Here is a 13,580-nt window from a genome sequence, read left to right on the forward strand (position 1 = left end):
TATTCCCCATGCCTTTTCCCACGATTTTCCCCCTGGATTTTCCCTGATTTTCCCTGGTTTTTCCCAGGGGGCCTCGGCGCTGTTTGACATGATCGAGTACTACGAGTCCGGCCACGCACCTCAACATCGGTGCCAACAAACACCTGGGGGCCCGGGGCTGGCAGGCAGCAGCTCACATGATGAGGAAGGTGAGAATTCCCAAAAATCCCCAACATTCCCGGGAATCCTACCCCGAAATTCCCAAAATCCCTGAGCTTTTCCCCAAAATTTTTGGTCATTCCCGGCGTTCCTGAGGGGGTTTGGTGACCTGGGAGGGGCAGGGGTGGCTCACGGTGGGAGCAGGTGCCCCTCACACCATGAGGAAGGTGAGAATTCCCAAAAATCCCCAACATTCCCGGGAATTTTTCCCAAAAATTCCCAAAATCCCTGAGCTTTTCCCCTGGAATTCCCAGGGGCTTTTCCCAAAATTTCGGCATTCCCCGAGTTTTTTCCCACCCAGGGAAGGTGGGTGGCAGCAGAGGTGGTGAGGAAGGTGAGAATTCCCAAAAATCCCCAACATTCCCGGGAATTCTCCCCCAAAATTCCAAAATTCCTGAGCTTTTTCTCAAAATTCCCCGGAATTCTCAGGGGCTTTTCCCAAAAATTTTGGAATTCCCGAGTTTTTTCCCACCCAGGGAAGGTGGGTGGCAGCAGAGGTGGTGAGGAAGGTGAGAATTCCCAAAAATCCCCAACATTCCCGGGAATTCTCCCCCGAAATTCCCAAAATCCCTGAGCTTTTCCCCAAAATTCCCCGGAATTCCCAGGGGCTTTTCCCAAAAATTTCGGCATTCCCGAGTTTTTTCCCACCCAGGGAAGGTGGGTGGCAGCAGAGGTGGTGAGGAAGGTGAGAATTCCCAAAAATCCCCAACATTCCCGGGAATTCTCCCCCGAAATTCCCAAAATCCTGAGCTTTTCCTCAAAATTCCCTGGAATTCCCAGGGGCTTCTCCCAAATTTTTCGGCATTCCCGAGGTTTTTTCCCACCCAGGGGAAGGTGGGTGGCAGCAGAGGTGGTGAGGAAAGGTGAGAATTCCCAAAAATCCCCAACATTCCCAGGAATTCTCCCCCGAAATTCCCAAAATCCCTGAGCTTTTCCCCAAAATTCCCTGGAATTCCCAGGGGCTTTTCCCAAAATTTTCGGCATTCCCGAGTTTTTTCCCCCCCAGGGAAGGTGGGTGGCAGCAGAGGTGGTGAGGAAGGTGAGAATTCCCCAAATTCCTGGGAATCCTTCCTGGAATTCCCCAAAATTTCCAAAATTCCTGGAATTCCCAGGGGCTTTTCCCCAAATTCCTGGGATTCCTGAGGGGTTTTTTCCCCCCCAAATTCCTGGAATTCCAAGGAATTTCTGCCATTCCTGACGGGTTTTGTGCCTGGGAGGGGCAGGGAGGCCTCACCCAAAGGGGAGAATTCCCAAAAATCCTGGGAATCCCTCCTGGAATTCCCCGAAATTCCCAAAATCCCTGAGCTTTTCCCCGAAATTCCCTGGAATTCCCAGGGGCTTTTCCCAAAATTTTGGAATTCCCGAGTTTTTTTCCCACCCAGGGAAGGTGGGTGGCAGCAGAGGTGGTGAGGAAGGTGAGAATTCCCAAAAATCCCCAACATTCCAGGGAATTTTTCCCCAAAATTCCCAAAATCCCTGAGCTTTTCCCCAAAATTCCCTGGAATTCCCAGGGGCTTTTCCCAAAATTTTCGGCATTCCCGAGTTTTTTTCACACCCAGGGGAGGTGGGTGGCAGCAGAGGTGGTGAGGAAGGTGAGAATTCCCCAAATTCCTGGGAATCCTTCCCGGAATTCCCCAAAATTCCCAAAATTCCTGGAATTCCCAGGGGCTTTTCCCCAAATTCCTGGGATTCCTGAGGGGTTATTCCCCCCAAATTCCTGGAATTCCAAGGAATTTCTGCCATTCCTGACGGGTTTTGTGCCTGGGAGGGGCAGGGAGGCCTCACCCAAAGGGGAGAATTCCCAAAATTCCTGGGAATCCTTCCTGGAATTCCCTGAAATTCCCAACATTCCTGAGCTTTTCCCCAAAATTCCCTGGAATTCCCAGGGGCTTTTCCCAAAATTTTTGTCCTTCCCGAGTTTTTTCCCACCCAGGGAAGGTGGGTGGCAGCAGAGGTGGTGAGGAAGGTGAGAATTCCCAAAAATCCCCAACATTCCGGGAATTTTCCCCAAAAATTCCCAAAATCCCTGAGCTTTTCCCCAAAATTCCCTGGAATTCCCAGGGGCTTTTCCCAAAAATTTTCGGCATTCCCGAGTTTTTTCCCCACCCAGGGAAGGTGGGTGGCAGCAGAGGTGGTGAGGAAGGTGAGAATTCCCAAAAATCCCCAACATTCCCAGGAACTTTTCCCAAAAATTCCCAAAATCCCAGAGCTTTTCCCCAAAATTCCCTGGAATTCCCAGGGGCTTTTCCCAAAATTTTTGGCATTCCCGAGTTTTTTCCCACCCAGGGAAGGTGGGTGGCAGCAGAGGTGGGGAGGAAGGTGAGAATTCCCCAAAATTCCTGGGAATCCTTCCTGGAATTCCCTGAAATTCCCAAAATTCCTGGGATTCCCCTGGCTTTTCCCCCAAATTCCTGGGATTCCTGAGGGGTTTTTTTCCCCCCAAATCCTGGAATTCCAAGGAATTTCTGCCATTCCTGACGGGTTTTGTGCCTGGGAGGGGCAGGGAGGCCTCACCCAAAGGGGAGAATTCCCAAAATTCCTGGGAATCCCTCCTGGAATTCCCCGAAATTCCCAAAATTCCCAAAAAAAAAAAGGCTGGAATCCAAGCCTTTCCCGGGATAATTAGCGCCCACAAAGGGTTAATTACCCCAACAAAGGGCAGATTGTTGTTCTCCCAATTAGGCCAATTATGCTAATTATGTGAATTATGCCTAATTAGCCCGGGGGTGATCCCGATTTTCCGGTTCTTTCCCATCCCCCTCGTTTCCCTTGGGGCACTCCCGGGAATTCCAGAGGGGTTGGGATGGCCTGGGATTGTTGGGGAATTCTGTGGGAATTTCTTTCTCTTTGGGAATTGGCAGAGACTTTTTTTTGGGAATTTGTTTCTTTGGGAATTCTGCTCCCAGCCCCAGCCCCGAATTCCCAAATTCTCCTCTGCAATTCCCAAATTCTCCTGGGAATTCTGGGATGTTTTCCCCAGGGCACTCGGGATCCCTCTGGATCCCAAATCCCAACCCCAAATCCCATTTTTTTGGTCCCAAATTCCCATTTTCTCCCCCCAAATCCCATTTTTCTCTCCCCCAATCCCCATTTTTCCCCCCAGACCAGCTGCCTGCAGTACCCAGGGCTAGGTCAGGATCCCAAATCCCAACCCCAAATCCCATTTTTCTCTCCCCCAATCCCATTTTTTCTCCCCCCAAATCCCATTTTTCCCCCCCAAATCCCATTTTTCCCCCCCAAATCCCATTTTTCTCCCCCCAATCCCATTTTTCTCTCCCCAAATCCCAACCCCCAATCCCATTTTCCCCCCAGCCCATCAGCCCTGCAGTACCCAGCTGGGTCAGGATCCCAAATCCCAACCCCAAATCCCTTTTTTCCCCCTCAAATCCCATTTTTCTCCCCCCCAAATCCCCTTTTTCCCCCCAAATCCCATTTTTTCCCCCCCAAATCCCATTTTTTTTCCCCCCAGCCCATCAGCCTGCAGTACCCAGGGCTGGGTCAGGATCCCAAATCCCAACCCCAAATCCCATTTTTCCCCCCCAATCCCATTTTTCTCTCCCCCAATCCCATTTTTCTCTCCCCAAATCCCATTTTCTCTCCCCAAATCCCATTTTTCCCCCCCAATCCCATTTTTCTCTCCCCCAATCCCATTTTTCTCCCCCCAAAGCCCACTTTTCCCCCACAAATTCCCATTTTTTCCCCCCAAATCCCATTTTTCCCCCCCAATCCCATTTTTCTCTCCCCCAATCCCATTTTTCTCTCCCCAAATCCCATTTTTCCCCCCCAATCCCATTTTTCCCCCCCAAATCCCATTTTTCTCTCCCCCAAATTCCCCCATTTTTCCCCCCCAATCCTATTTTTCTCTCCCCAAAATCCCATTTTTCTCTCCCCAAATCCCATTTTCTCTCCCCAAATCCCATTTTCTCTCCCCAAATCCCATTTTTCCCCCCCAATCCCATTTTTCTCCCCCCAAATCCCACTTTTCCCCCACAAATTCCCATTTTTTTCCCCCCAAATCCCATTTTTCCCCCCCCAATCCCATTTTTCTCTCCCCCAATCCCATTTTTCCCCCTCAAATCCCATTTTTTCCCCCAGCCCAGCTGCCTGCAGTACCCAGGCTGGGTCAGGATCCCAAATCCCAACCCAAATCCCATTTTTCTCTCCCCAAATCCCATTTTTCTCTCCCCAATCCCATTTTTCCCCCCCAAATCCCATTTTTCTCTCCCCAAATCCCATTTTCTCCCCCCAAATCCCATTTTTCTCTCCCCAAATCCCATTTTTCTCTCCCCCAATCCATTTTCTCTCCCCAAATCCCATTTTTCTCTCCCCCAATCCCATTTTTCCCCCTCAAATCCATTTTTCTCTCCCCCAATCCCATTTTTTTCCCCCCCAAATCCCATTTTCTCTCCCCCAAATCCCATTTTTCTCTCTCCCAAATCCCATTTTCTCTCCCCCAAATCCCATTTTTCTCTCCCCCAATCCCATTTTTCTCTCCCCAAATCCCATTTTTCTCTCCCCCAATCCATTTTTCCCCCTCAAATCCCATTTTCTCTCCCCCAATCCCACTTTTCCCCACAAATTCCCATTTTTCCCCCCAAAATCCCATTTTTCTCTCCCCCCAAATCCCATTTTTCTCTCCCCAAATCCCATTTTTCTCTCCCCCAATCCCATTTTTCTCTCCCCCAATCCCATTTTTCTCTCCCCAAATCCCATTTTTCTCTCCCCAAATCCCATTTTTCCCCCTCAAATCCCATTTTTTTCCCCCCAGACCAGCTGCCTGCAGTACCTGGGCTGGGTCAGGATCCCCAATCCCAACCCCAAATCCCAAATCCAACCCCAAATCCCATTTTCTCTCCCCCAATCCCATTTTTCTCTCCCCAAATCCCATTTTTCTCTCCCCAAATCCCATTTTTTCCCACCCAATCCCCTTTTTCCCCCCAGACCAGCTGCCTACAGTACCCAGGGTGTGTCAGGATCCCCAATCCCAACCCCAAATCCCAAATCCCAACCCCAAATCCCATTTTTTCCCCCCCAAATTCCCTTTTCATGCCCCCAGCGCATCAGCCTGCAGTACCCGGGGTGGGTCAGGATCCCCAATCCCAACCCCAAATCCCATTTTTCTCTCCCCCAAATCCCATTTTTCTCTCCCCAAATCCCAAATCCCAACCCCCCAATCCCATTTTTCCCCCCAGCCCAGCTGCCTACAGTACCCAGGGTGGGTCAGGATCCCCAATCCCAACCCCAAATCCCATTTTTCTCTCCCCAAATCCCAAATCCCAACCCCCAATCCCATTTTTTCCCCCCAGCCCAGCTGCCTACAGTACCCAGGGTGGGTCAGGATCCCAAATCCCAACCCCAAATCCCATTTTTCCCCCCAAATCCCATTTTTCTTTCCCCCAATCCCATTTTTCTCTGCCCCAAAACCCATTTTTCCCCCCTCAAATCCCATTTTTTCCCCCAGCCCAGCTGCCTGCAGTACCCAGGGTGGGTCAGGATCCCCAATCCCAACCCCAAATCCCATTTTTTTCCCCCCCAAAATCCCATTTTTCCCCCCCAAATCCCATTTTTCTCTCCCCCAATCCCATTTTTCCCCCCCAAATCCCATTTTCTCTCCCCCAATCCCATTTTTCCCCCCAAATCCCATTTTTCTCTCCCCAAATCCCATTTTCTCTCCCCCAATCCCATTTTTCCCCCCCAAATCCCATTTTCTCTCCCCCAATCCCATTTTTCCCCCCAAATCCCATTTTTCCTCTCCCCAAATCCCATTTTTTGGCCCCCAAATCCCATTTTTCCCCCCCAAATCCCATTTTTCCCCCCCAAATCCCATTTTTTTCCCCCCAAATCCCATTTTTCTCTCCCCCAATCCCATTTTTCTCTCCCCAAATCCCATTTTTCTCTCCCCAAATCCCATTTTTTCTCTCCCCAAATCCCATTTTTTTCCCCCCAAATCCCATTTTTCTCTCCCCCAAATCCCATTTTTCCCCCCCCAAATCCCATTTTTCCCCCCCAAATCCCATTTTTTTTCCCCCCAAATCCCATTTCCTCTCCCCCAATCCCATTTTTCCCCCCAAATCCCATTTTTCTCTCCCCCAATCCCATTTTCTCTCCCCCAATCCCATTTTCTCTCCCCCAATCCATTTTTCTCTCCCCAAATCCCATTTTTTTCCCCCAAATCCCATTTTTCTCTCCCCCAATCCCATTTTTCCCCCCAAATCCCATTTTTCCCCCCAATCCCATTTTTCTCTCCCCAAATCCCATTTTTCCCCCCCCAAATCCCATTTTTTTCCCCCCAAATCCCATTTTTCTCTCCCCCAATCCCATTTTCTCTCCCCCAATCCCATTTTTCTCTCCCCCAATCCCATTTTTCTCTCCCCAAATCCCATTTTTTCTCTCCCAAATCCCATTTTTCTCTCCCCAAATCCCATTTTTCCCCCCAAATCCCATTTTTCTCTCCCCAAATCCCATTTTTCTCTCCCCCAATCCCATTTTTCTCTCCCCAAATCCCATTTTCCCCCCCCCCAATCCCATTTTTCTCCCCCCAAATCCCATTTTTTCCCCCCTCAAATCCCATTTTCTCTCCCCCAAATCCCATTTTTCCCCCCAAATCCCATTTTTTTTCCCCTCCAAATCCCATTTTTCTCTCCCCAAATCCCATTTTTTCCCCCTCAAATCCCATTTTTCCCCCCAGACCAGCTGCCTGCAGTGCCCAGGGTGGGTCAGGATCTCAAATCCCAACCCCAAATCCCATTTTTTTCTCCCCAAATCCCATTTCCCCCCCCCCAAAAATCCCATTTTTCCCCCCCAAATCCCATTTTCTCCCCCCAAATCCCATTTTTTCCCCCCCAAAATCCCATTTTCCTCCCCAAATCCCATTTTTCTCTCCCCAAATCCCATTTTTCTCTCCCAAATCCCATTTTCCCCCCCCCAATCCCATTTTTCTCTCCCCCAATCCCATTTTTCCCCCCCAAATCCCATTTTTCCCCCTCAAATCCCATTTTTCCCACCCAATCCCATTTTTCTCTCCCCAAATCCCATTTTTCTCTCCCCCCAATCCCATTTTTCTCTCCCCCAATCCCATTTTTCTCTCCCCAAATCCCAAATCCCAACCCCCAATCCCATTTTTCCCCCCAGCCCAGCTGCCTGCAGTACCCGGGGTGGGTCAGGATCCCCAATCCCAACCCCAAATCCCAAATCCCAACCCCCAATCCCATTTTTCCCCCCAGACCAGCTGCCTGCAGTACCTGGGCTGGGTCAGGATCCCCAATCCCAACCCCAAATCCCATTTTTCTCTCCCCAATCCCATTTTTTCTCTCCCCCAATCCCATTTTTCCCCCTCAAATCCCCTTTTTCCCCCCAGCCCAGCTGCCTGCACTACCCAGGGTGTGTCAGGATCCCCAATCCCAACCCCAAATCCCATTTTCTCTCCCCCAATCCCATTTTTCTCTCCCCCAATCCCATTTTTTCCCCCTCAAATCCCATTTTTTTCCCCCCAAATCCCACTTTTCTCTCCCCAAATCCCACTTTTCTCTCCCCAAATCCCATTTTTCTCTCCCCAAATCCCATTTTTCTCTCCCCAAATCCCATTTTTGGCCCCCAAATCCCATTTTTCCCCCCAAATCCCATTTTTCTCTCCCCAAATCCCATTTTTTCCCCCAGCCCAGCTGCCTGCAGTACCCAGGGTGAGTCAGGATCCCAAATCCCAACCCCAAATCCCATTTTTCTCTCCCCAAATCCCATTTTTTCTCTCCCCAAATCCCATTTTTTTTCCCCCAAATCCCATTTTTCTCTCCCCAAATCCCATTTTTTCTCCCCCCCAATCCCATTTTTTCCCCCCCAAATCCCATTTTTTCTCTCCCCAAATCCCATTTTTTCCCCCCAAATCCCATTTTTTCCCCCCCAAATCCCATTTTTCTCTCCCCAAATCCCATTTTTCTCTCCCCAAATCCCATTTTTTCCCCTCAAATCCCATTTTTTCCCCCCAGCCCAGCTGCCTGCAGTACCCAGGGTGGGTCAGGATCCCAAATCCCAACCCCAAATCCCATTTTTTCTCTCCCCCAATCCCATTTTTCCCCCCAGACCAGCTGCCTGCAGTACCCAGGGCTGGGTCAGGATCCCAAATCCCAAACCCCAAATTCCCTTTTCCTGCCCCCAGCCCATCAGCCTGCAGTACCTGGGGTGGGTCAGGATCCCCAATCCCAACCCCAAATCCCATTTTTCTCTCCCCAAATCCCATTTTTCCCCCCCAGACCAGCTGCCTGCAGTACCTGGACGCCCGGAACACGCCGCTCCTGGACCACTCGGCGCCGTTCGTGGCGCGGGCTCTGCGCATCAGCAGCAGCCTGGTGGTTCTGCACCTGGAGAACACCTCCCTGTCCGGGAGGCCCCTGATGCTGCTCGGTCAGAATCCCGGGAATCCCGGGAATCCCGGAACCCCGGGAACCCCGGGAATCCCCGCCGGGGGGGGAGGGGATTGCTGGGAACGGCCGCAGGGGAGGGAGGTGGGGATGAAGGGGTTAACGGGCTGTGGGATGGGGGAAGGGCTGGGAAAGGGACAGGGGAGGGACTGGGAGCACCTGCTGGGGATTTGCCCCATTTTTCCCAATTTTCCTTCCTTTTTCCCAATTTTCCTTCCTTTTTTTCCCACTTTTCCTTCCTTTTCCCCCATTTTTCTTCCTTTTTTCCCGTTTTTTCCTTCCATTTTTCCCAATTTTCCTTCCTTTTTTTCCAATTTTCCTTCATTTTTCCCATTTTTCCTTCCTTTTTCCCCATTTTTCCTTCCTTTTCCCCAAATTTTCCTTCCTTTTTCCCAATTTTCCTTCCTTTTTTCCCAATTTTCCTTCCTTTTTCCCCAATTTTCCTTCCTTTTTCCCCATTTTCCTTCCTTTTTCCCAATTTTCCTTCCTTTTTCCCCAATTTTCCTTCCTTTTTTCCCAATTTTCCTTCCTTTTTCCCCAATTTTCCTTCCTTTTTCCCATTTTCCTTCCTTTTCCCCCATTTTTCCTTCCTTTTTTTTCCAATTTTCCTTCATTTTTCCCATTTTTCCTTCCTTTTTCCCCATTTTTCCTTCCTTTTCCCCAAATTTCCTTCCTTTTTCCCAATTTTCCTTCCTTTTTTCCCAATTTTCCTTCCTTTTTTCCAATTTTCCTTCCTTTTTCCCATTTTCCTTCCTTTTTCCCAATTTTCCTTCCTTTTTCCCCAATTTTCCTTCCTTTTTCCCAATTTTCCTTCCTTTTTTCCCCAATTTTCCTTCCTTTTTCCCATTTTCCTTCCTTTTCCCCCATTTTTCCTTCCTTTTTTCCCAATTTTCCTTCCTTTTTTCCCAATTTTCCTTCCTTTTTTCCAATTTTCCTTCCTTTTTTCCCAATTTTTCCTTCCTTTTTCCCAATTTTCCTTCCTTTTTCCCCATTTTCCTTCCTTTTCCCCCAATTTTCCTTCCTTTTTCCCCAATTTTCCTCCAGTTATTTTCCCTTTTTCCCACCCATTTTCCCTATTTTTCCACCCATTTTTTTCCCGTTATCTTTTCCCTATTTTTCCACCCATTTTTTTCCCGTATCCCACCCATTTTCTACTCTTTTCCCTACCCATTTTCCCCATTTTCCCAACTTTTTTTCCCCAATTTTCATCCATTTTTTTCCGTTTTTCGCACCCATTTTCCTCAATTTCCCACCCATTTTTTTCCCATTTTCCTCCACCCATTTTCCCATTTTCCCATCCATTTTTTCCCTTTTTCCACCCATTTCTACTCTTTTCCCTACCCATTTTCCCCATTTTTCCAATTTTTTTCCCCCATTTTCATCCATTTTTTTCCCTTTTTCCCACCCATTTTCCTCATTTCCACCCATTTTTTCCCTTTATCCCACCCATTTTCTACTCCTTTCCCTACCCATTTTTCCACTTTTTTTTCCCCATTTTTCACCCATTTTTTTCCCTTTTTCCCACCCCATTTTCCCCCATTTTCCCACCCATTTTTTCCCATTTTCCCACCCATTTTCCCACCAGTTTTTCCATCCATTTTCTCACCCATTTCTTCCATTTTCCCTTTTTCCCACCCATTTTCCCCATTTTTCCACCCATTTTTTTCCCTTTATCCCACCCATTTTTCTACTCTTTTCCTACCCATTTTCCCCATTTTCCCACCTTTTTTTTCCCCATTTTTCATCCCTTTTTTTTCCGTTTTTCGCACCCATTTTCCTCATTTTCCCACCCATTTTTTCCCATTTTCCCATCCATTTTCCCCATTTTTCCACCCATTTTTTTCCCTTTATCCTACCCATTTTCTACTCTTTTCCCTCCCCATTTTCCCCATTTTCCCACCTTTTTTTTCCCCAATTTTCATCCTTTTTTTTTCCGTTTTTCACACCCATTTTCCTCATTTTCCCACACATTTTTTTCCCATTTTCCCACCCATTTTTTTCCCTTTATCCCACCCATTTTCTACTCTTTTCCCTACCCATTTTCCCCATATTTCCAATTTTTTTTTCCCCATTTTTCATCCATTTTTTTCCCTCTTTCCCACCCATTTTCCCCATTTTTCCACCCATTTTTCCCCCATTTTCCCACCTTTTTTTCCCCAATTTTCATCCATTTTTTTTCCATTTTTCCCACCAATTTTTCCCATTTTCCCACCCATTTTTTCCCATTTCCCCATCCATTTTCCCACCAGTTTTTCCATCCATTTTCTCACCCATTTCTTCCATTTTCCCTTTTCCCCCACATTTTCCCCATTTTTCCACCCATTTTTCCCTTTATCCCACCCATTTTCTACTCTTTTCCATTTTCCCCATATTTCCACTTTTTTTCCCCCCATTTTTCATTCATTTTTTTTCCTTTTTCCCAGCCATTTTCCTCATTTTCCACCCATTTTTTTCCCTTTTTCCCACCCATTCCCCCCCATTTTTTTCCTTTTTCCACCCATTTTTTCCCATTTTCCCACCCATTTTCCCCATTTTTCCACCCATTTTTTCCCTTTATCCCACCCATTTTCCTCATTTCCCACCCAATTTTTCCCATTTTCCCACCAGTTTTCCCATCCATTTTCTCACCCATTTCTTCCATTTTCCCATTTTCCCCCCCATTTCTCCACCCACTTTTCCCCCCATTTTCCTGCTGTTCCCACTGGCATTCCCAGCCCCATTCCTGGTTATTTTCCATCCCTGTTCCCATTCCTGGTGTTTTATTTCCCTTTTTTCCCATTTTTCCCGGAGTTTTCCCGGTGTTTTCCCGGTTTCCAGCCACGGCGCTGAAGATGAACGTGACGCTGCGGGAGCTGGACCTGCCTGACAACAACTTCCATTCCCATTCCCATTCCCATTCCCATTCCCCATTCCCAGTTCATTCCCGGTTCATTCCCAGTTCATTCCTGGTGCATTCCCGGTTCATTCCCGGTTCATTCCTGGTTCATTCCCGGTTTCCAGCCACGGCGCTGAAGATGAACGTGACGCTGCGGGAGCTGCACCTGCCTGACAACAACTTCTATTCCCATTCCCATTCCCATTCCCATTCCCCATTCCCCATTCCCGGTTCATTCCCAGTTCATTCCCATTCCCAGTTCATTCCCGGTTCATTCCCGGTTCATTCCCGGTTCATTCCCGGTGTTTTCCCGGTTTCCAGCCACGGCTCTGAAGATGAACGTGACGCTGCGGGAGCTGTACCTGGCGGACAACAACCTCCCTGCCCATTCCCATCCCCATTCCCCATTCCCCATTCCCGGTTCATTCCCGGTTCATTCCCAGTTCATTCCCATTCCCATTCCCAGTTCATTCCCGGTTCATTCCCGGTGTTTTCCCGGTTTCCAGCCACGGCGCTGAAGATGAACGTGACGCTGCGGGAGCTGGACCTGGCGGACAACAACTTCCATTCCCATTCCCATTCCCATTCCCAGTTATTTCCCATTCCCCATTCCCATTCCCAGTTCATTCCCGGTTATTCCCGGTTCATTCCCGGTTCATTCCCGGTTTTTTTCCCGGTTTCCAGCCACGGCTCTGAAGATGAACGTGACGCTGCGGGAGCTGTACCTGCCTGACAACAACCTCCCTGCCCATTCCCATTCCCATTCCCCATTCCCCATTCCCCATTCCCCATTCCCCATTTCCCGGTTATTCCCGGTTCATTCCCGGTTCATTCCCGGTTCATTCCCGGTTCATTCCCGGTGTTTTCCCGGTTTCCAGCCACGGCTCTGAAGATGAACGTGACGCTGCGGGAGCTGTACCTGCCTGACAACAACCTCCCTGCCCATTCCCCATTCCCATTCCCCATTCCCATTCCCCATTCCCATTTCCCATTTCCCATTTCCCAGTTCATTCCGGTTCATTCCCGGTTCATTCCCGGTGTTTTCCCGGTTTCCAGCCACGGCTCTGAAGATGAACGTGACGCTGCGGGAGCTGTACCTGCCTGACAACAACCTCCCTGCCCATTCCCCATTCCCATTCCCCATTCCCATTCCCCATTCCCATTTCCCATTTCCCATTTCCCAGTTCATTCCCGGTGCATTCCCGGTTCATTCCCGGTGTTTTCCCGGTTTCCAGCCACGGCGCTGAAGATGAACGTGACGCTGCGGGAGCTGCACCTGGCGGACAACAACCTCCCTGCCCATTCCCATTCCCCATTCCCATTTCCCATTCCCATTCCCGGTTAATTCCCGGTTCATTCCCGGTTCATTCCCGGTTCATTCCCGGTGTTTTCCCGGTCTCCAGCCACGGCTCTGAAGATGAACGTGACGCTGCGGGAGCTGTACCTGCCTGACAACAACCTCCCTGCCCATTGCCCGTTATTCCCATTCCCCATTTCCCATTCCCATTCCCATTCCCATTCCCGGTTCATTCCCGGTTCATTCCCGGTTCATTCCCGGTGTTTTCCCGGTCTCCAGCCACGGCGCTGAAGATGAACGTGACGCTGCGGGAGCTGTGCCTGGCGGACAACAACCTCCCTGCCCATTGCCCGTTATCCCCATTCTCATTCCCATTCCCGGTTCATTCCCAGTTATTTCCCATTCCCATTCCCGGTGCATTCCCGGTTCATTCCCAGTTCATTCCCGGTGCATTCCCGGTTCATTCCCGGTGTTTTCCCGGTTTCCAGCCACGGCGCTGAAGATGAACGTGACGCTGCGGGAGCTGTACCTGGCGGACAACAACCTCCCTGCCCATTCCCATTCCCATTCCCATTCCCATCCCCATTCCCATTCCCATTTCCCAGTTCATTCCCGGTGCATTCCCAGTTCATTCCCGGTGCATTCCCGGTGCATTCCCGGTTCATTCCCGGTTCATTCCTGGTGTTTTTCCCGGTCTCCAGCCACGGCTCTGAAGATGAACGTGACGCTGCGGGAGCTGTACCTGGCGGACAACAACCTCCCTGCCCATTCCCATTCCCCATTCCCATTCCCCATT

At 49.3% G+C, this 13,580-nt stretch overlaps 1 protein-coding gene across 1 annotated transcript in view; it reads left to right on the forward strand.

Annotated features, from left to right (window-relative positions):
* Positions 1-13,580, forward strand: part of PPP1R37 (protein phosphatase 1 regulatory subunit 37) — a 37,125-nt gene that overhangs the window by 2,333 nt on the left and 21,212 nt on the right. The window contains 3 exon segments of the mRNA XM_059872479.1: positions 68-109; positions 111-188; positions 8,445-8,595. Of these exon segments, the coding sequence (XP_059728462.1) occupies positions 68-109; positions 111-188; positions 8,445-8,595 (271 nt within the window).

Source organism: Haemorhous mexicanus, chromosome 36, assembly GCF_027477595.1.
Source record: "Haemorhous mexicanus isolate bHaeMex1 chromosome 36, bHaeMex1.pri, whole genome shotgun sequence".
Taxonomy (NCBI): domain Eukaryota; kingdom Metazoa; phylum Chordata; class Aves; order Passeriformes; family Fringillidae; genus Haemorhous; species Haemorhous mexicanus.